Source organism: Trachemys scripta, chromosome 9 (genome assembly GCF_013100865.1).
Source record: "Trachemys scripta elegans isolate TJP31775 chromosome 9, CAS_Tse_1.0, whole genome shotgun sequence".
Lineage (NCBI taxonomy): Eukaryota > Metazoa > Chordata > Testudines > Emydidae > Trachemys > Trachemys scripta.
In genome coordinates this window covers 14,990,348-15,013,411 of record NC_048306.1, presented here as the reverse complement: position 1 = coordinate 15,013,411, position 23,064 = coordinate 14,990,348, and the positions used below count along the sequence as shown (strand labels likewise).

General features: G+C 41.1%; 1 protein-coding gene across 1 annotated transcript in view; it reads left to right on the top strand.

The window, feature by feature from the left end:
• The window catches only part of TENM1 (teneurin transmembrane protein 1), a 778,425-nt gene that overhangs the window by 739,812 nt on the left and 15,549 nt on the right, over positions 1–23,064 (top strand). The window contains exons 27-29 of the mRNA XM_034781757.1: positions 5,130–5,302; positions 6,795–7,030; positions 20,397–20,693. Of these exons, the coding sequence (XP_034637648.1) occupies positions 5,130–5,302; positions 6,795–7,030; positions 20,397–20,693 (706 nt within the window). The remainder of the gene's footprint in view (positions 1–5,129; positions 5,303–6,794; positions 7,031–20,396; positions 20,694–23,064) is intronic.

Genomic DNA, 23,064 nt, shown 5'->3' with positions numbered 1-23,064 from the left:
AGAGCAAGAAAGGATGGTAAAAGGTGTCAGTCAAGCAGTGGGGATATAGGAGCTATTGAACATTCAGACTAACTGCATGGCATCCCAGAGGGAGGTTGCACCTAAGAAGAGGTTCATGTTTGCTTCAAGGGATGTGTGACACTTCAGGATTTCTTATTTTTTACCAATTGATTTTAATGTTGCTGGTTAAGGATACGAAAAGTGATTGATTAACTTATGCATATTAATACTGTGATATTTCAGAGGTGCTAATAGGAAGGAAGGTTAAGGAATGTTTTCTTTATTGGACAGTGTGAAAAGAATGAATTATGGTTCAAGACTAAAAGTGGAAATAATCAGATTAGATATAAGCAAAAAATACAGTGAGAATTAGGTAATAACCAAAACTGCTTAGCAAGATAGTTGAGGCACGATCATTAGAGGACTCCAGAAATATGTTATATAAAGTCTGAGTGGGATTGATGCAGAGAAAAACTGCTGCTCGTTACATAGGTTGTGACTGGATATCTAAGATTTTTTTCTCATCCTGGCCTCTATAATTCTGTCATAGATTAAAAGGCTTGGCATAAGCCCACTAAAATGGAGATGTGTACATTTTTGATGGTGTGCTGGAAAACAGTACCATATATGTTCTTCCTAGTCCAACTTTTGATCTCAGGAATTTTACTGATAGAAATTTCAACTATAATGGACTAAAATAATGCTCTCCAAATTAATCCAGAGTGCTCACTGTGTCCCGGGTGCTGTTGTGACAGTGATCTGACAATGTTTTCCCCTATTCTAAGAGCTTTAGTTGTAGATTAAGCATATTTATGTGTTCATGAATAATTGAATTCAGTGATCTACAACAATGTGTATTATATTTCATTTTTAACGTCTTTGCCCCATTTCAATACATTAGGACTGTGGGATCAGGATCTAAGCCATTGGTCAATCACTTTTTCAAAAAGATTTCATAATAGTTCCAGGTCATGTCTATTACTTCTTAAAATAATTACCAAGGCTTTATCTTTCATTTGAGTAGCGGATAACCTTTCAAGAGCTGATTATTTTTAAGTATGTGTCTCTTGGCAGGTTTCATTGGCTATTTTTACCCCATTCCACTGAAATGTATACAGGACATTCGGTTCAAAATACTTTAATGGAATTATTGCCTAAGTCTCTTGCTCTCTGGCAAGTCATTTGTTCAAGCATAACTCAAGCTTTATGGTAACATTATTTCTGAAGAGTTCAGTCTTCTCATAAGTACTCCCGTTGGATGTAAGACAGACTTTGTCACTTGGAGACACCTGTGTCTTGACGGGGTATAACATTGTCTGACAACAAGAGATTCAAAAGAGCACATTCTAAATGAATATGACATGTATGACTAGCATTAGGAAGTTTTGCTAAATTAAATATTTCTTCATACTTTCATTGTTTCAACTCCAGGTGATGAAACTTACTGTCATCACTCATTCTAGAATATGATTTCACTGTGGTGAAAAGGGGAAGAGAGGAGAAGCCATCTATTTGTTATTCTCTCACTCTATTTTTTTCCTCTATGATCATCCAGTGGAATTTACTTATTCCCATTACAAAATAAGAAGAAGATAAAAAATAAAAAAATCAATACTGCCATAAATATTTTTGTCAAATATTTTAAGTCATCCTTCTAAGTATGACTAATGTTTCTATCAATGATTCACCTGTAATAATTATGTGTGTTCCAGGTGAAGCATTAGACCACTTATAATTTGTGTTTCCAATGGGGTACAGTATTAGGGTCCTACCCTGCAAACCCTTATGGCCAGGAGTAATACTAAAAATACCAAACAGCCCCATTGATTTCAATGACTACTTGTAATTTCCAATGGTGTTTACATTAGAGCCCTAATGCTTTTCTTCCGAGAATAATTACTACTGCTGTGAATAATCCCATGACAGATGAAATATAACATACACATTTACAGTCAGTGGGACAACGCACAGTAATTAGCACTATAGTTGATAGCACAGGTTTTCAGGATGGAATCGAGCCCTCCTTCTCTGAGGGGTTTATAAGATAAGATAGTCCCTGTTTACTGCAAAAAGAAGAACAGGAGTACTTGTGGCACCTTAGAGACTAACAAATTTTACTGTTTACTCAGACAGTATTTTCTAGATAGGTCAGGATACTTTCTGCATTCCAAGCACCTTGATTTTCACTTTGAAAATTAGATGTTTTGAAAGGGTTAGATGCATCTGAATTGCTGCTGAATCCTGCATAAAGATAGGGTTGGGGCCAGGAGAATTAATATATGAACAACTTTCAAATGAAATTGCTTGAAATCGTGTTTCCTTTTTAAACCAGATTTGCATTCAAATCTAAAAGTTCAAACCACGACACTGTCAAGCTGAAATAGGGATGAGTTTGTTTAACAACATGTATCATACATACATTGGAATACGAGCAAAGATAATGAATAGCTCAGAACATCTATCTGTATGTCAGTTTCCCTCTCTGAGAGAAATTATGAAGAGGGAGGAAAACCACCTACAAAAGCACTTGTCACCCATCTACTATTATCTGATTAAATGGAAGTGCTGAAAGAACGCTTGCATAAAATTGCAGCTAATGTACAATTTTCAGTCATCTTTTTTTTAATATTGTATCATTAAAGCCATGAAAGGGGAGAGATTTTTGTTAGGGGCCTCAGTTAAAAACAAGGACAAAAAAAACCCACATATCGGAAAAGGTTCCCTTTAAACCATTATATTTGTTTATTCTTATCCTTAACTATATACAGTATATAGAAATGAAAATGAGCTTTGAATGTACATGCTCCATTGTGCATCTCATTCATTGGTGAGCACTTCCTCATGTGAGTAGTTCCACTGAAATCAGTGGGATTACTTGCAAGATTAAATGGTCACTGACCTGAGTGAAGGTTGTGTAACTGAGTCCTAAATTAACATTAATAGGTCCTGATTCTGACACTCTTACCGTATTGTGGTCTGCAATGATTCCCATTGATCCCAAGTATGGTACTCATGGTACCTTACTACTCATCATGAATAATGGTGGCAGAATCTGGTCTTCAGGAGTTTTTTAGGAGGGGACTGAAAAGATCTCCTTATGGCCAGATTGTGGAATCTTTACTCAGATTGGTGAACTCTCACTTATGTGAGTAGTTCCATTAACTTCAGTGAGACTACTCACGTGGATACATGTTCATCAGTGCAAGGGTTCTGCAATCTGGCCCTTATTGATAAATGTATAATCATTCATGTCCACATCTACACTGACCCTGAGTAGCATATTTTCCTCTAGTCCCATTTTCATCAGCACAGCTGCGTAGGGAGTTATGTATACCATCATATGCCATCATTAAGGTGGCAGAATCAGACCCTAAATTTTATTCTCAAATGAGTTCCAATAAAGGGGCAATAAAAAATAGGCAATCTGAATGCTCCAGCTAGCCTCTCGCATCTGTTCCATCAGGCAGGAAATGAAATATGATTGACCAACTTTAATGGAGAGTTTTCTAATGATGAACAATAGTGATTTGAATTAGTCAGGTTAACCAGCAGCTGTGGAAGCTGGTCGATTTCCATACAACCAGTATGGGGGATGGAATGTATATAAGTGTTCATAATATATATGAGTGGAGTAGAAAAACAGAGAGAGATAACTATAATATTTCTAGCATTTGATGAATTAATTTGGCAAAAAAACAAGTTGTTCAGCAGTTATGTCTGAAACATGTTTTCATCTGAAAAGAACATCTGCTGTATTTTTCTCTTCTTTCTTTTTATGGGGAATCCAAACTTCTTCCCTCATTTTATGCACAAATACTTCTAGGGCCACATGGACACTGTTTTGCTAATTTAGTCTTTTGTACTACAGCAATGCTGCCAAACAAAGACCATGGCCAGATTGCTGCTGTAAAATGGAATGGCTCCATTGAAGTCAATGGGACTACACCATTTGACACACTAGCAGAGATCTGGCCTCATAGTGTTTTGTAGATATGAGGAGAAAGACTTTAAAATATTATAATCTAACTATTCAGAAATATGCCTTTACTCACATGACTAGTCCTAACTCAAGTAAGTAGACTTGTAATTTCAATGTGTCCACTTGGATGGGTCAGAAGTATTCACATCAGTGGGAGCTATAAGACTAGGCCTTATTATGTAACAACTTGTAGTGATGAGATATGAATTCGTTTTAATTTTGAAAAAAAATCACATTTTCTTAAGTAGTAACAATATTAATAAAACCACAAAAGAGAGCCTTGAAAGAGACCAGTTTAATTGAGATCTCGGGTCAGCCCTGCTTTACTACTGTCCAGAAGGTCACCTTGGTTAAGAGTACAAACATATTTGTAGACGTTGTTCCAGGTCTGTGTATTATTCACTTTTTCATAATGTGGGCTGATTTGAATATACATAATGTTCCCTGAAATAAAATAATTCACTCAGCACTTATGAAATATGGGTTATCTAAAATGTTTAGGTCCAGTTACTACTGCCGTGTGTCATGATGAGTAGTTCTTACTCAAAAAATCCCATGGGAAATACTCATCTAAGTAAGTACCAAGCAGGCAACATAACCATTACGAATTGGATCCTATGTATTTACTTATAACTGTAGGTTTTTTTTAATTTTTCATCATACATATTAAATATTTAAAATTAAGCAACAAAATATTATGTTTGCATTTTGCAATATCTAAGAATTAGGATTAATTTTATTCAAATATTAGAAAATGTCATTGTTAGTTATCTGAATGCAGAGTGACCTCTAGTGGCAGCTTTGCTATATCACATCAAAGTAAGTTTAAATCACCACGGATTGTATATATTGCAACTTAATGTGATACAGGTGATTCAGACAGTGGTTTTACACTAAAGTGACCTATTACCTATTTTATCCAGAAGTACTAAAAAATATAGCTCAAATCAGAGATAAAGAATTCAAAAGTAGAAGAATTAACACAACATTTAACAATTAATTAAAGTAAACAATTTCCCTTTTTATTTATTATGCAGTGTTGGCAGTCAGCATTATTTAAACTTGCACCATATTTGCTCGTAGGAGCACATACAAATTTATATTGACCCTCTCCAAAGTTCTGTAACATTTGAATCTTCTGTTTTCTCAGATATGACCTTGAAGGCCACCTGACTAATGCAACATTTCCAACTGGTGAGGTCAGCAGTTTCCACAGTGATGTTGAAAAACTAACAAGAGTAGAACTTGAATCTTCAAACAGAGAAAATGTGATCACAGCTACAAACTTCTCAGCTACCTCTACTATATACACTTTAAAACAAGGTATTTAAAGCATCTCTGTTTCTTTCACCATAGTTATTAAATTTGAAACTATAGCTACTTGCATTTTTATCAGTTTGCCCAAAAAAATCACCTTACTTTGTCTGATTGTTTCCTCCTGACTTCAATACAAATTTCTAGTTCCTGTTTTATTATACTACCCAAGTAACTACTAGAAATGGACCATTGGTGGGTGTACTTCCAAGTATGAGTGTATTCAGGGGTCAATGGGTTCACTCTGTTTTTTGAAACCTCTGCTATCTCTAGACTTTATGAGTAACACCATTTAGTATCTCAATATCAAAGTGGTAAGAATTGCCTTTAATGCAATTAGTTTTGTCATTCTAAGAAATACCACGCAAAAGATTGACTTGCCATATTGACACTGTAACATGGAAATGCTGTCAGTGGCTGATGTGGGGAATTCATTCCTGGCAATGCCACCTTCTAGCAGTGGTTCTTATAGGAATGACAACAAAATATGACCCATATCAGCTGCTGAGTGCATGTAGGTAGGTCATGAATACCCAGATTCTGAATAGACAGGTGCTCAAGCTATTGCAGCTACACTCTATTTTTAGTGTGCAAGCTCAATAAAAGCTAGCGTATGTATGTCTCATTGAGTTGGAAATTACACCTTCCAGCTCCAGGGTAGATGTACCCTGAGAGGTGCAGCACAGAATTCACATCCTGGAGCAGGAAGACTTAAGGTGGCTTTAAACCACCTTAGCATTGTCCCAACCCAGGGCTGCTCCGAGGCTTTCAGCATAATTTTAACTATACTTGAAGCCTATCTGAGCCTATGGCAGCTTCCGTTGGGTGCCCTGTGGGCTGCAGCACTGCCTAGATTCTTCACAGCATTTCATGTTCTGGTCTCACCACTAACACATCCTTTCCTGCCACCAGCTGCACCCCGACATGCTCCCTATGCCAGGGCTTGTGGAGGGGGTCCTCAGAAGGCAGCCTTATCACTGATTTCCACAGCACCTGCGCCAGGGAAATCGTCCCACAACCAGAAATAGGGCTTTTCAGCCCTTTTATGTGGCGTAAAGAGGACAGAGTCGGGGGAGAGGTTCTTATCCTAGATAGTTAAAAAAATAATTGTCAGACTCAACCTCAGTTCTTTGTTAAGTTCATTTAAGGGTTATGCTTTACTATATTAGTGGCATATTGATCCCAACAGACTAATCATCAGCATACTGTCAGTGGCCAAAAAGCCAACCTGATGAATTCACTTTTTTAAAAGCCTATGATCTGAAGGCAGATGACCTTTATTCAGGATGTAGGATGCCTCCAATATGAAAATAAGAAGGCCTAAATTTACTGAAAATGTGTTTACATATCTGAAGACCTGCAGCCTCTAGGTTACAAACGTATACCGAAGTTCGTATATATACAGCTGCCTATAAACCATGGACAAACATACCCTGGCACATCTAACATTTGTTTCATAAAGCTGGAGAACTGAACTTTCCCCATCTTGTTTTATTGATAGACAACACGCAGAATATCTATCGGGTCAGCCCGGATGGTTCGCTGAGGGTCACATTTGCCAGCGGAATGGAGATCACTCTAAACACAGAGCCCCACATTCTTGCAGGCGTTGTTAACCCCACTTTGGGAAAGTGCAATATCTCATTACCAGGAGAGCATAATTCAAACCTCATAGAATGGAGGCAAAGGAAGGAGCAGACCAAAGGCAATATCTCAGCATTTGAGAGAAGGTTACGGGTAAGGAGTCCTCTTTTGTAAAGTGTGCAGCATTTCTTTTGAAGACAACTGAATTAAATCTTGTTGAAATGTATTTCTTTATAAAAATCGTTATGAAGAGTATATTTTAGAGCTAGGCCTTAACCACAGATTTCAAACACAAATGGTTTCTCCCAAGTTCACGGGGATTCTGATCCATTGTTTTTTAATTTTAGTTGTTAAACTTGACCTCCAGATATAATTGCGTTTTTTTTTCTTTTCAACTAAGGGTTAAATTATGATTTGTGGCAAAAGCCCGGGGCAAGGGGCAATGTGTAGTTACTCTACTCCCGTAGCAGATAGTGAGTCTTTGCGTTCTGACTTCCCTTCTTGTTCTGGCTGGAGGTAATCAGTGTTGTACCTGGGCAGATTACTTCCAGTGGTGCACTGCTGAACTGTACTTGCCAGTATATCTGGCAGAAGGGGGGAGATTAAGACAAGTCAAAGCTATGCCTCTATGGTGCTGTTCTCTCTCTCTCTTTGTGGTATCGACGACACAACTTGCATCCCTCATTCCTCTGCACGAGTGCATTAGCCAGGTCACAATCTGGTCCTAATAAACAATCATTTTTAACATTGCATCCTTGGTTTGTGTTTTCCTTCCTGAGAATTCACAGATGATAATGACAGATGGTCACATTCAGCATTTGATTAACAGTAAGACCCAAAGCAACTGTTAACTTGTTTAAAAAAAAAAGGTCCTTTAAGAAATCAGTTATATTTTTGACACAAACACTGCTTGAAACACCTGTAAAATGAGTGGGAATATTTAATATTCAAAGTAATGATTAGCAACAATGGGGGGTGCATAGGTATGTATTATCTTAGATTATGCCAATTTAAACTGTGAATGTATGCAATCAAATATTTCAAGGATGCATCTTGGTTGTCAGTCCTACGTGATTTTTTTCTCAGCAAAATGTGTGAATTTATTCAGTTTAATCTCCATTTTTAAACTTGGATAATGTATGCACACATTCACTTAGTTGTTAATTTAATTGTTATTATATTCTTATTGCTTATTATTTGTATGACTGTAGCATCTAGGATCCCTAGCCATGAACCATTAGGCTCAGGCCTGTACAAATACAGAACAAAAAGACAGGGAATTATTAGCGAATCATGAACCCAACCAGTGATCAGAGTGTGGTTATCATGACATAGCACCTATCTGTTATGAAACAAACTGTCAGACCAAATGCCTTTCAGACCACTGAATCATAATTTCCTCACAAATATCTTGCATATGGGACAAAGCCTCGTTTGGTTTCCCTTGCATTTCCTCAGATTGTCCAGGTCACCTCTTCTCATTTTAGTTATGACCGGGAAAGTTGTTGAACGGTTCTCTAATATACAGTAACTCCTCACTTAACGTCCTCCCACTTAACATTGTTTCGAAGTTACGTCACTGCTCCATTAGGGAATATGCTCGTTTAAAGTTGTGCAATGCTCCCTTATAATTATAAAAATTGGAAAGAGTCCAGCGGATGGCAACAAAAATGATTAGGCAGCTGGAGCACATGATTTATGAGGAGTGGCTGAGGGAACTGGGATTATTTAGTCTGCAGACGAGAAGAATGAAGGGGGATTTGATAGCTGCTTTCACCTACCTGAAAGGAGGTTCCAGAGAGGACGGATCTAGACTGTTCTCAGAGGTAGCAGATGACAGAACAAGGAGTAATGGTCTCAAGTTGCAGTGGGGGAGGTTTAGGTTGGATATTAGGAAAAACTTTTTCACTAGGAGGGTGGTGAAGCACTGGAATGGGTTACCTAGGGAGGTGGTGGAATCTCCTTCCTTAGAGGTTTTTAAGATCAGGCTTGGCAAAGCCCTGGCTGGGATGATTTAGTTGGGGATTGGTCCTGCTTTGAGCAGGGGGTTGGACTAGATGACCTCCTGAGGTCCCTTTCAACCCTGATATTCTATGATTCTATGATAACGTCGTTTGGCTGCCTGCTCTGTCCACTGCTTGTAGGATTCTGTGGAAGAGCAGCGACTTTACAAGGGAGCATTGTACAAGTTCCTCTTCTTCACCTCCTCCCCCTCCCTCCCAGCACTTCCCCCACTGCCGAACAGCTGTTTGGCAGCACTTAGGACTTTCTGGCAGGGAGGGGGAGGAGCAGGGAAGCGCTGCATCTCTGCTCCTCCCCCTCCCTACCAGAAAGTCCTAAGCACCAGGGAAGCACTGGGAGGGAGGGGGGACGCAGCATGCTCTGTAGAGGAGGTGGAGTGGGGGTCAGAAGAGGTGGGATGGGAAGAGGCGAGCCTGGAGCATCCCCCAGCAAAGTCGGTGCCTGTTCTTCTGGGGAGAAGCTGCCACTGCTGCTGCGCAAGGTGCTTCCTAGCATCCTTGCCTTCAGCGGGCTGTGCCTGTGTGGGGTAAGCCAGGGGCACCTGCCAACCACAGTACAGTACAGTACTGTACAGTATATAATGCCTGTTGTCTGCCCAAAAAAAATTTCCTTGGAACCTAACCCCCCGCATTTACATTAAATCTTATGGGAAAATTGGATTCGTTTAACATCATTTCACTTATGGTTGCATTTTTCAGGAACATAACTACAACGTTAAGTGAGGACTTACTGTACTGTATTGGCAAATATGCATGTTGTAGGAATGAATGGGTGGCTCAAACGGCCTTCAACGTGCAATTCAACAATTGGTTCATTTCTGCATAAGTCTTTCAAACTGTGCTTAAATAACTGCAAAACACATATTTAAGTGCATTAAATCATAAAAGTGTTAAATGTCAAAGGTGCATCAGATCATCTATTCTGCCTCATATTGCCTTATGTTCAGGTGCTTCATCATGCCCAATATTTTTCTGATATTCACCTTAAATTTTCCATTGGCTAATTTCATTCCATGTTCTTTTAACTCATTTTCATCTGCACCTTTGTTTTCCTCGATAGCACATGCCAAAAAAGGAGGAGGTTCACAAGTGGGTCCTAGAGGAGTGAAATATGCTTAAGAACCAGGGCTGGCTCCAGGCACCAGTGAAAGAAGCAGGTGCTTGGGGCGGCCAATGGAAAGGGGCGGCACGTCTGGGTCTTTGGCAGCGATTCGGCGGCAGGTCCCTCAGTCCCTCTCTTCCTCTTTGAGCTGCCACCGAAGTGCCGCTGAAGAGGAAGAGAAGGAGCGAACGAAGGACCTGCCACCAAATTGCCGCAGAAGAATGAAGCGGCGCGATTGAGCTGCTGATCGGCTTTATCTTTTTTTTTTCACCCCGCTTTGCCGCTTAGGGCAGCAAAAAAGCTGGAGCCGGCCCTGATAAGAAATGAAATATGTCTATTTATTTAAAAATTACAAGCAAACTAAAGCATCCATAGATCAAGTGCTGAGTTGAAACGGCATGAAACCGCTAGTCCATTCGTTCTTCTGTTCAGTAGGAGAATCTACAGTGCATTACTCACTTGACATACTGTCATGGAAGCTCCACCCCTCCGAAAAAAAATCCAGCCATGCCACAATAGTATCATTATTGTGGTAAACTAAAAAGAGCCTGATTGTACTCTTGGGATGTCACACCACAGAGACCATCCACACATGGATCCCCTCTCTGGCTCAGAAAGGCATCTCAACTGCCTATATGGAAGAGTCTTCTTCTCCCCTAGATACCACCGATAGCTACATGAAGTTGGAGGGCAAACAATGGACATACCGGGAGAGGACTGGATGAGATAAAAACAGGATTTGGCAAAGAATATTATTCTACCTATATTATTTCTCAATGTCCACCCCCATTCCCGCTCCACAATGGAATTCCCTGTTGAGAGAGGGTTCTTTGGGAAGCCTAGGCTAGAGGTGTTCCTGCTCTATTGGAACACCGCTGCCATAGAGCCAGAGATGCGGTTAAGGCACAGCTCCTCTGTGCAGATCTCAAGGTGTCAGCAGGATTTATGGATCTAACCTGCGGGAGACCTCATTCCTCCACTCTTACCAGAATGCTAGGGGAGAAATCTCCATGAGAATATTCCCAGGGAAGGGGGCAATTAGAGCTTAATTATGTTTTTCTAGATTAAATGATCATTTTAAATACAAGTGGGAGAAGCATATTTTTGCTCGGTCTTCTGAAGTGTAAGGTAAAGACTTTTTTCCCCTTTAAAGTTGAATCCTTTCATGCCAAGTTCATCTGAGATTTTGTTTCTTGAACAAGGGAGCTCACATGGTCACTGAGCATAGGTGCCAGTACATTTGGGGGCTTGGGTTAGGATTTTTGGTTGGTTATTTTCCTCTCTCACACCTTTTATAAACAAAAAATACTAAAGCTATGAGAGTGGCTAGCAATGAGTCACTTCTTGTGAGCATCCTGGAAGAGGTGAGCTTTCTGGAGGGACTTAAATAAGGAGCATGTGATGGCTTGGTGGGCAAGAGAAGAGAAGATATTCCATGCATGTGAATAGGATCAGGGATACTTCTAAGAGAAAGGGACAAACTGAGTATCTAAGCTGGTATTGTTGATAAAGTGGGCATAGGGCCACAAGTCTAATATATAGCATAGTGGAGTTGTGTTGGGCTTTGACACTGAAGACAAAAGTTTGAATTTGGTGGTGATGGAGAAGGAAGAGTCAAGGAGATGTAGGGAATTATGAGGAACAGTGCAATTAGACCTACTGTCAGAGTATCAGTGCAGATTTGGTTTTCACAGAGAGCTGCATCCTGCTAGGTAACTAGGCCCTTTGAAAAGGAAAAACAGTACAGCAACTCCTCGCTTAATATTGTAGTTATATTCCTGAAAAATGCGACTTAAAGCGAAATGATATTAAGTGAATCCAATTTCCCCATAAAAATTAATGTAACTAGGTCGGGGTTCGGTTCCAGGGAAATTTTTTTCACCAGACAAAAGACTATATTATATATACACACACAGTATAAATTTTAAACAAACAATTTAATACTGTACACAGCAATGATGATTGTGAAGCTTGGTTAAGGTGGTGAAGTCAGAGAGTGGGATATCTCCCAGGGAATGCCTTACTGCTAAATGATGAACTAGTACTCGGCTGAGCCCTCAAGGGTTAACACATTGTTAATGTAGCCTCACACTCTACAAGGCAGCACGAATGGAGGGAGGGGAAACAGCATGGCAGACAGAGAGATACACCCTGTGAGAGAGAGAGAGAGAGAGAGAGATGTGCATTGCCCCTTTAAGTACACTGACCCCACTCTAAGTACATTGCCCTTTTAAGTAGATCAGCTGCCAGCAATCTCCCTCTGTCCTAGCCCTGCCGTGTCCTCCCCCGCTCTATGGAGATGGGGTGAGTGGGGGGCAGGAGCTGGGGGGAGGGTGATACCCTGATATTAGCCCCCGTCTCACCTTGCACAGCAAGCAGGAGGCTCCAAGGAGTAGGGTGACCAGACGTCCTGATTTTATCGGGACTGACCCGATATTTCTTTGTTTGTCCCACGTCCCGACCAATGTGCGGTCGGGACACTGGACAAACAAGGAAATGCTCCGGAGCCCGGAAGTGCTCGCGCCCCCGCCCCCCCCACCCCGACTCCGCCGACTCCTGTCCCCATTGGCTCCCTCCCCGAATCCCCGCCTCTTCCCCGGGCTCACCATTCCTCCTCCCTCCACAAGCGCTGGAGGGAGGCCCTGGAGATGCAGGGGAAACGCAGGGCCAGGGTGAGTGAGAGTCTGGCCTGGCCCCGAGCAGGCAGGACTCAGCTGGGTGGTAGGGAAAGGAGGGGGGCGGCCCGCGGTGCCAGGTGGCGGCTGTTCTCCCCCCCCGGGCAGCGGGACTCGGGAGTACAGCAACTCCTCGCTTAATATTGTAGTTATATTCCTGAAAAATGCGACTTAAAGCGAAATGATATTNGCTCTGGCGCCCCCGAACCCCCCGAGCCTGGGCCTGCTGCGGGGACCCAGCAGCGCGCACGCTGGGCCCAGCCCCTGGCCAGTCGCGTCTGGGCTGCTGCCCAGCTAGTGCAATCCTGCGGCAGCCCTGGGGCGGAGGCATCGGCAACCCAGGCCCGTTCGTTCCACAGCGGGACGGGGGGGCTGTGGCCTGCTGCCCCCACTCCGGGGCCGCCGTGGGATAGCACCAGCTGGGCAGCAGCCCAGACGCAACTGGCCATGGGCTGGGGGCAGCGTGCGCGCTGCTAGGTCCCCGCAGCAGGCCCAGGCTCGGGGGGTTCGGGGGCGCCAGAGCCGCAGCTGCCGAGCTTGGCCATTGGCCGCTTCCTCCCCCCACGGCAGTGGGAGCTGCAGCAGCAGCTGCTCCCGAGTCCCGCTGCCCAGAGGGGGGAGAACAGCCACCGCCTGGCCCGGCGGGCCGCCCCCCTATTCTCCCTACTGCCCGACTGAGTCCTGCCTGCTCAGGGCCAGGCCGGACTCTCACTCACCCTGGCCCCGCGCTTCCCCTGCATCTCCGGGGCCTCCCTCCAGCACTTGTGGAGGAAGGGTTTTTGTTTTGTGTTTTTTGCCCCGCCCCCCTCCCCTTGGGTGATCTGGTCACCCTACCAAGGAGCAGCACATGGCAGTGGGGGGAGGGACAACTGAACTGCCGGCAATTGATAGCCTGCTGAGCAGCTGCTGCACAGGGAATTTAGGGGAACGGGGAGCTGAGGGGGAGCTGCCGGTCCATCCTGGTTCCAAGCCCCCACCAGGTAGCTCCAACAGACTGCTCTTTCTGCAAGCAGTGGACAAAGCAGGCAGCTGCCAAACAACATTATAAGGGAGCATTGCACAACTTTAAAGGCGCATGTTCTCTAATTGATCAGCAACGTAACAACGTTAACCGGGAGGACTTTAAGTGAGGAGTTACTGTATAGCATCATCAAAAAAAATCAAATAAAAACCGTGATGCCAATAGACTAAATAAATTAAATGTATTTAGGGCTTATTGTTGACAAATCTTTGAAAACTTTTATTTGGGTACAATTACAAAAAAATTACATCAGTTGAGGGCTAGAATACAAATAAAAAAAAGTGACACTTTTGCCTTAGTTCATATTGGGTCACATTTTGAAAATAAAGCTACTAAACAATTGATAGTCAGTGCACAAAGCCCTAAAATAGCTAAATTATGCCCTGGAAAGCCTGTGATGTGGGAGTATGAGAGTATGATGCTGAATTTTGAGACTATGAGTAAGAGGAGGCCCCAGGGATTAGGCTGATTCTCACTGGAGATGAATAGACTTGCAGGAGTCCTCAAAATTCAATAAAAAAGCAGGTGCCCAAGCCAAAAGTTTTGAGAATGAAGGGGGGAATTCAGGTCAAATTATTTCATTTAAAATTTAGCACTGATGTGGTTAAAGTAGTCAATGCATTGTATAGTAAAGTATTCAGTGCATTGAAGCAACCAATACAAATGAGTTTGACTGATAGGGAAATAAATTTAAAAGCAGACAACTAGGGAGTAGGATAAAAAGAGGCCAGGTTATAAAAGTAGTAGACTTCTTCTTCTCTAGGACTTTCTGATGCCCTTAATTCCCAGTCCCCGTTAATAGGCAGCACAAAGGCATGTGACCCCCCTCCCCACCCCAGAGGATTGTTAATTCATCCTTAGAGGAGAGACAGCTTACCCATGCTATCAGCAGGCCTTGAAGAAAGGTATAAAAGTTATGTTTTTAAAAAGTGGCAAGACTGCATGGTAAGAATTCTTCTTCCCAGAAATGGAACAGAGAAGAGGATCTAGCACATTAGTAACTTGAATGCTGTAGGAGGGTCCAAACAGGGACCCACACACCAATCAGGTGGATAACTCTGAAATTAAACATAACTTTTTTTAAGTGTAGTATGCTCTGACCTACTGCCTTCACCAAATATGCAAAACAGTCCGTATGTGTGTGTACAGTCTTTATATTAATAATAAATCTACATACAAATAGGCATTTTAACATGAATTTTAATCTAGCAAGCCTTCTTTTTTTAATCAATTGAACTTCTATTTTAATTGACTTCTGAAAATGAAGCAAAGGCTGCTGTTAAGACCAATGAGCATGATGCATAGTAATATATCAATTAGAATTCGATGCTGCGTACTCCTTTCTTTTGCATAACGTAGAGGGCACTCAGAACTGGATACAATCCATTTTTTACAAGTGACTATCTACAAAATTGAAAATTAGATGCCTGGCTAGTCTCACTTATTTGCACTTAAAAAAACCCCTTGCTGTCTAAAACTCAAGTCAGACGTTTTGAGGATATGGGCTTGAACAGATATGTTTGTTATGCTGGTTAACAAATATTTTTTCCATAATATTACCAGTCCTCTAACTAGTTACTTTACAGTTATTGGGTGAGATCCCCAGGTGTCGTTAATTGGTTTGGCTTCACTGAACAGACAAGAATGTACACATACCTGCAGACTAGTTTACACATTTTTGGTAAGCATTAGGTCTGAGAATTGAAGTCAGTGGAACAGCACCAATTTGCATCCGCTTAGGATCTGGTTCTTTGATAGCCAGTTCCTCCTTATTGGCATAGGAAAGCCATAATGTGGGCAAAGTTTGTAAGCAAACATTTGACTTGTGCTGGATATTGGAATATCCTAATTCACTTTCCTCACATTAGCTCATTACTCAGTTGTTCATAGACTTCAGAAACCATCTTTAAGCAAAACCACTGTGATTTCAAATCAACATTTTTGTGTTGGCTTAGAAATGAGGGCTCATAATTCAGCAATCCCTTCTACAAACCCAGTTCTGCTTTGCACTTCTGAGAAGTGAATTATAAAATAAAAATCAAAAACAGAAATAAAACCCTGAATTCTACGAAATCAGCAAGATGTGCATATGCCTCATCCCTTTCTGGTCTGTTTTTGATTCTTATTCATTGGGTCATGTCTGATTTTAGATTGCCCTACAATCATTATATTAATAACAAGGAGAACATTAAATTTATACATAGATGGTAAAAGAATATTAGTCAGGATTTATCCTCTGCTTTCTTTTCAATGTGTTTTATTACCAATCCTGGTTTCAGAGAAAGTAAATTTACTAAGAAATGTCCATCACACAAATATACCAACAAATGTAGTTGAACTGAAAATCACTTTTTACTTAGGCTCTTTAAGTATCATTAGAACATAAATTGTAATAGTTACAGCCATCTACTGAAGTATGTAGGTATTTTACAGCTGTAGTAAATGAACACTGTTAAATTTAGAGATGTATGTATATAAAACCACGGGAAAGACAGTTGAAGAATGAACACCTGCTTCTTCTAGGTTTCCAAACAATTTGTATCTAAAGACAGAAAAGATGTTCCTTTTAATCACTCACACTATGTGTGAACCACAGCTTGGGCTAGTACTATTTAACATTTATTTTAGAGCTGTGCTCACAGGCCACAATTAGGACCAGGGCTCCATCGTGCTGAGCATTGTACAAACACACAATGTGACATCATCCCTGCTGTGAGAAGTTATATCACAATTTGTTGTTCAAAATAAATTAATGCAAGCATTGAGCACTGGTAGTTTAAAGAAACAAGTCAATAAACAATCTATTTTATGGTTCCCTAGATTATAGTTGATAATTGTACATCTCTAATTAAAACTGAACATAATGGTAATAATGATTGTCTTTGGTGACTGAAAAATTTAAGGAGATAGGTGAGGGAAGAAAGGGGAAGATGCATTTCATTGTCAGAGATTTGGGTTCAAATTTTCATTTGGACTTCACAGGATTGGAATTGCTTTCTTAATTTAACCTATTTGTCCACAAATTTTGACACAACATAGTATGATTAGTCTCCTCTCTGCTCAGAAGACACTTGAAGCTAGAGTAGCAGGAGTGTTGCAGGCCATGGATATAGTGCATCGAGAAAGCTGGTGTACAGAAAAATGCTGGCACTATTCATTGCTATTGTTGACATCTGTGAACGCTAATGAGGAACAGACTATGCAATGATGCCACAATAACCTAGAACAAAAATATTGATGGGAAAAGGTACAAAAGGGAGATAAAAAGGCCTCCTGATATAATACAAGAATTATGTTAAGATCATTCTTGGTAAACAAGAAAAGTGTGGAACCAAAATTGGTGTGTCAAAAATTAGGCCTAATTGGTGGACAAAAAAATGAGAGGATGGGCTATTCCTCATTCACTCCCTCTTGGGGTTCTTAAAGAAAGAGACTTTTGGGGGTGGAAATGGCTATTGGCGTGAGCTTCACTATCCTGGCTGCCACCCCCACCATCTCCTAGGATCCAGGTCCTTCGTCATCCTAATCCTGAAAGATGTGCTGACCAAACTGGGCCAGAGAGAGGGAGCCAGATGACATTACCACCTCTGCCAATTTTGGCTAGATCTCGAACTCTATCTGGGATTTGTCTCCTCCCTCCATGTGTCCTTTTCCTTCCCCATCTTAGTTTCTTCTCTTTTCTATCTATCTCTCTCCTTTTCCTTCTGTCTAATAAGAGTCTGGCTTAGCTAGCCATGACTGCGTATTTTTGAAACACTGCTGTAAGTCTGTGACCAGAAAGAGGTAACTAAAAGCAATACCCTAAACAGCACGATCCTGGGACAATTTTGCCAGGTCTTGAAGTGGCTGATAAGGTCATGTTTTGTGCCTGTGTTTTTCCAGCAGGAAGGCTGCAAGTGAAAGTCAACACCCGAGACACAAGCTGCTTTTTCTCTCTTCGCTGTTTTTTTTTTTCCCCTTTCTGTGTGTGTTTGTCTTGTTTTGTCTTCTTGGGAAATGGGATCCGACTTTAACAACAACAGCAATAACAACCCCACCCCATAGCAGCTAATAATGTCTCTTTTCCACGAAAGGGACAGTTATTACCATCTTGAAATACCATTTAAGAGACTGTCAGACAAGTGGGGTTTTCCTTCTAAAAGCTCTTTCAAGGTAAAGGGAAAAGGGAACAAAGGATGTTGTTAAAATGAAAACCTTATTCAATACTTTACATTTTAAATGCTTTTACTGGTTTCCTTCTTTTTCTGTAGCTTTAATAAAAGGTTCAAAGGAATTGTAATGGTGTATTTGCCATGGTGGTAAGCCAGCTAAGGTATACCGAGCTATACACAGGTATACCAAACCCTGAACCTTGTCTAACATTGTTTAATGGTGGACAGCAACTGGATTATGTTAACATTTTTGACTTTTTAGGCCTATACCATCTAACCGTGCCCACTGCAACTTTATGCCTGGCTGACTGGAAGAAAAAGGGTTGTTGCTCCTTAAAGGGCTTCCCCTGCAACTGCTAGCAAATATGGCGGAAGGGGGAAAGTTCACTTGTATGGAGTGAGAAGAAGCAGGAAACAGCTGGACGGGAGAAGGGGTGCCGGGGAGGGATGTCATTGCCTCAGCAGCTGGCCAGAAGGATGGGGGCTATTAATATCCCATGCAGTCCTGAAGAATGGGCTGGCAGACTCCACCTTCCCACTCATAGAATCTGAAAAAGCACCGTGTTCCTCCATGATCCACTGTGGTCATTACACTAGTTTCCCCTTTTCCCTATGGGGCTGGGAAGGATTTTTTCCCTCAATGCCAGATTGGCTGAAGTGGGCTGGGATTTTTCACCTTCCCCTGCTTGGGGCAGGGGAGTTAGGTTATAATGTCACATCTTAGTTCGTAAAACTTGTGTCAGATGGCCAGTGCGGGTACTCGGTATGAAAGGGATATTGTTATTGGATAAAATGGATTGGAAAAGGATGTAAAGGAAAGCATCCCTTAAGGGTGCTGAGCAGGGTGGTTTGGAGCTCCTGTGTCTAGTACAAGGGGGAGCCTTTTCTAGGCCCCTTAATCCTTTTAGAGGGGAGGATGGCTGGGGTCAGGTTGGGGATTATGTGGAAATTATTAAAAAAAGCATGATGACCTACACTGTATAATTTAATGCTGTGTACCCCCAGATATTTTAAGTGAATAAAATTGCGGCCTAATTAAACCCCATCCATTGCCTCCGGTCTTTCTTCCGGTGTGGCCGGACAGTGGAACTATTTGATTCTTCTGGATCAATTGCCACTATCGGTCAGCTTTTTCTTCCTTCACTCCCTTATCGTCTGCTTCCCTGATCCCACGTGCCAAAGTTTATGGATGTGAGTGGAGAGTGTGTGTCTGCTAACATATCTGTTCCATTTTCTGTACTACTTTCATGTGTACCTTAACATCGACAGCTTCGGAGTAGTAACTGTGCTATCAATATTAATGGAGATTAGGAGAAGCAGAATGTCTGTGTTAATATATAGAGCCAGCTCAGCTTCACGTCTTTGCTTGCATGGAGTCAGGAAGTCAACCCCTAGGAAGAAGAAAGATGAAGAAAGGAGGGGGACTTGGGACAAGATAAGAATAGAGAGATGAGAGGAAATGTTAGGGTGTTAGAATAGGAGGTTTTTACATAAAGCAAATCCTAATGTGCTGAAATTTGAAACAGGATAGGTGTAAGAGATTTAGTTGTGTCAAGGGAAGCTAATGGTAGTGCTAATTTTAGATTCCAAAGCAATTGCTAATAACCTCACAAAAAGTCTTCCTGAGGAGATTTTCTGTTTGTATACGTTTAATTTAGTTTATCAGCTGTTGCAGTTGCCCTGGATAACATCAGTCTGCCACAACCAGAGTGGCTGTTCAGCTGTAGCATGCTTGGGTCTTGCCTTGCAGGTGGCAGATGGCTTATTACAAGGCAAGCCATACTGCCAGGAGCGGTGCCAGGGTTTTTGGCGCCCTAAGCGGGGGTCCTTCTGCACTCCCGGTCGTTGTCGGCAATTCTGCATCGGGGGGGTCCTTCCGCGCTCCCGGTCTTCGGGGCACTTCGGCCACAGGTCCCAGAGTGAGTGAAGGACCCGCCGCAGAATTGCCACCGAAGACCCGAAGCGCGGAAGGATCCCCCGCTGCCGAATTGCCGCCCCCCCAAATCCTGGCGTCCTAGGCGACTGCCTAGGTCGCCTAAATGGAAGCGCCAGCCCTGCATACTGCAATACACTATGGTGGTGGAAGTGCTTTGGTGGGGACAAGCTGGTGTTACACAAAGCCACTGCTATTTCAACAAAGAATCAGCAAGAGTAAGTGTGAACAATACAGCCCTGAACACTGTGACTCGCAGACACTTTACACTGAAACGTCTCGCTCTCTTCATTTTCTGGATTCACTTTCCTTAAAACCCTGTAAGTAAAATAACATTTTAAAATGCACTTTTATAAATACAGGGAGGGGGCAAATGCAACTATCTCCTTGTGTAAATCAGAGTGCCAAAATTGGAGAGCAAAATTCACTTTTTACTTTTAGGTAAATTTCATAGTCCAGCTATTTGTAATGGGCTGAAACTTTGGATTTTCTCATCCTTAATAATTAATATATTCATATACTATTAAAAACATAGTATCTTTGATCATTCAGTTGTCATAGAAATGCTGCAATTGTGTATATATAAGACACATTATTCTTACATATTTGTCTTTAGGCCCACAACAGAAACCTATTATCCATTGATTTTGACCACGTAACCAGAACAGGAAAGATCTATGATGACCATCGAAAATTCACTCTTCGGATTCTGTATGACCAGACAGGACGTCCAATTCTGTGGTCACCCATCAGCAAATATAATGAAGTCAACATCACTTACTCACATTCAGGATTAGTGACCTACATTCAGAGAGGAACATGGACTGAGAAAATGGAGTATGACCCAAGTGGGAAGATAATTTCCAGAACATGGGCAGATGGTAAAATATGGAGTTACACATACTTAGAAAAGGTAAATCAATTTAAAAATGGATTATTATATTAAAGGCAGGAAATGTATATCAATATAAAGACTAAATTATAAATACATTCACTGTCATGGTAAGTCTCCAGCAAAAGTAACTAAGAACCGTTTTTAACTGTAAATGGGAACAATTATATATTTAGATAAAATGTCTTTGGACTGTCATCACTTGGAACACTGTAGTTAGGCATGTATTACAACTAAATTTGGTGGAATGTTTTCCCTTTGTTTCATTTTGACAAGTTTATTCACTTTTTTGAAAGAGACTTTCCCAAAGGAAAAATTTATTCAGAACTATAAAATTGAGCAGTAACACATTTATGCTAGAATAAGTGGCATGTGGAATTAAACTATAGTTTTTATTTTTGTTTCAGTTCGGTTAATGTGCTTCATTAGAATAATATATTTTTTAAAAAAAATTATATAAGTGATTTTCAAGTGTAAAGGAAGATGAGTTGGATTGCATTAATAATGGGAGGAAAGTTGCAGGCCTCTAAGGTCATCAATTCATATCTGACATAGATCAGCAGCAAAGGTCATTAGCATCTGAGAGTTGTTAATGACTTATGTAAAATGCATTGATGGGTTCAGTTCAGTTCCAAGTAGATGGGACCACAAAACCTCACCCTCACTTTTGACATGTGTTGTCATTCTGTGTTGAGATGTGTTGAGAATCAAGTACTTAAAGGATATTGAAACTGAATTATCCTCTGACTTGCAGAGATGGCTCTTCTAGGTCAGGATTATGGAACAATGTAAGAAAGCTTATACTACCACTGTCTATACTGTATTCTGGGCATAAAGATATTGGTTTCCAAGGCTGTCTAGCCAGCATTTTTCAGGAGAACTGTATTCACTCTTTTGAAAAAGAATGCAAGGAGATGGAAACAATTATTCCACTTTTGTAAAGGCTTTATGACTGAGTTTCCTCAACAACCATTATCTGCAATTCTCTTTAGAGATACAGGTCACTTAATAAGGGTACAAAAGTTGCATACTCCAAGGTGGAGCATCATATTTTCTGTGTGCCATTTCTTCAGAAGCATTTCATTCCACATTGTAAGTATATCTCCAAACAGCATCCTCTACAACTAAAAAAAGATAGTGGTAATAATTAAAAATACCATGAGTTTCCAAACATTTTCTAGTCTGTTAACCACAGGAATCTGGAGAAATGACTCAAGCAAGACAAGAAATAAAGCTGATAGGTGATATTATATGCTAGGAAATCCAATTACTTTTAAGTATCAGGGGGTAGCAGTGTTAGTGTGAATCTGTAAAAAGCAACAGAGGGTCCTGTGGCACCTTTAAGACTAACAGAGGTATTGGAGCATAAGCTTTCATGGGTGAATGCCCACGCTCTTGCGTCTGATGAAGTGGGCATTCACCCACGAAAGCTTATGCTCCAATACCTCTGTTAGTTTTAAAGGTGCCACAGGACCCTCTGTTGCTAATTACTTTTAAGTTATTTATACATTTTAAAGTTGTAAATGTGTACTTTTAAGATATTCTCTGCTGTACATATTTTAAGGTATTTAAGTCTGATCCTCCAAAAATTTGGAATCTAACCCAGAGAGAAACCTCATATAGCTTGAAAAGCACATAAAAATGTGAGTCCTCCATTATCCGCACACATTGTGGCATCTCCATTTATTAATAAGATTTACAAACCATAGAGGTTTCTGAAGTTTGGTTCAGATGAATTTGTCAGGAACTCTTTTGTCTGCATATTGAGTGAAGTAAACAGGTTTTCGGTACTGCTTGGTTTCATATTCGGGCAGTGCCATGAGAATAGCTTTGTGAAGGTACCATATTTCTTCTTTGGCCCTGAAATTTTAAAAGGGTTTGTGCATTTCAGCTTTTCCAAGCCAGTTTGTCTTTTCCTACTCTGTGTTGAGTTCACAAACATAAATGTATAAACTAATGTGCTGCAGTTTTTACACATATGGCCAAATCCCGGTCCCTCAGAAATAAATGGCAAAACTTCCACTGGCTCAGGTGGAACCAGGACTTGGTCTATACTGTAATTCCCACGGGAGTTAATGCGACAAGAGAGATGAGATATCTTTTTTTGGACCAACTTCTGTATAAGCTCAAGAGCTTATATCTCTCACCAACAGAAATTGGTCCAATAAAAGATATTACCTCACTCTCCTTGACTCTTTCATATCCTGGGACCAACACAGCTACAACCACACTGCATACATCTATGGGAGTTAATGAAAGTCAAACATGACGGACTTGATCCTCCATACATGTAATTGATATTGTCACCAATGAGTGTTCCAAACACAAAGAGCAAATTCAGGATTGGTCTGACAAAGCCCTGTTCATCAAGTGAAGGGTTTGTGGGATTGCA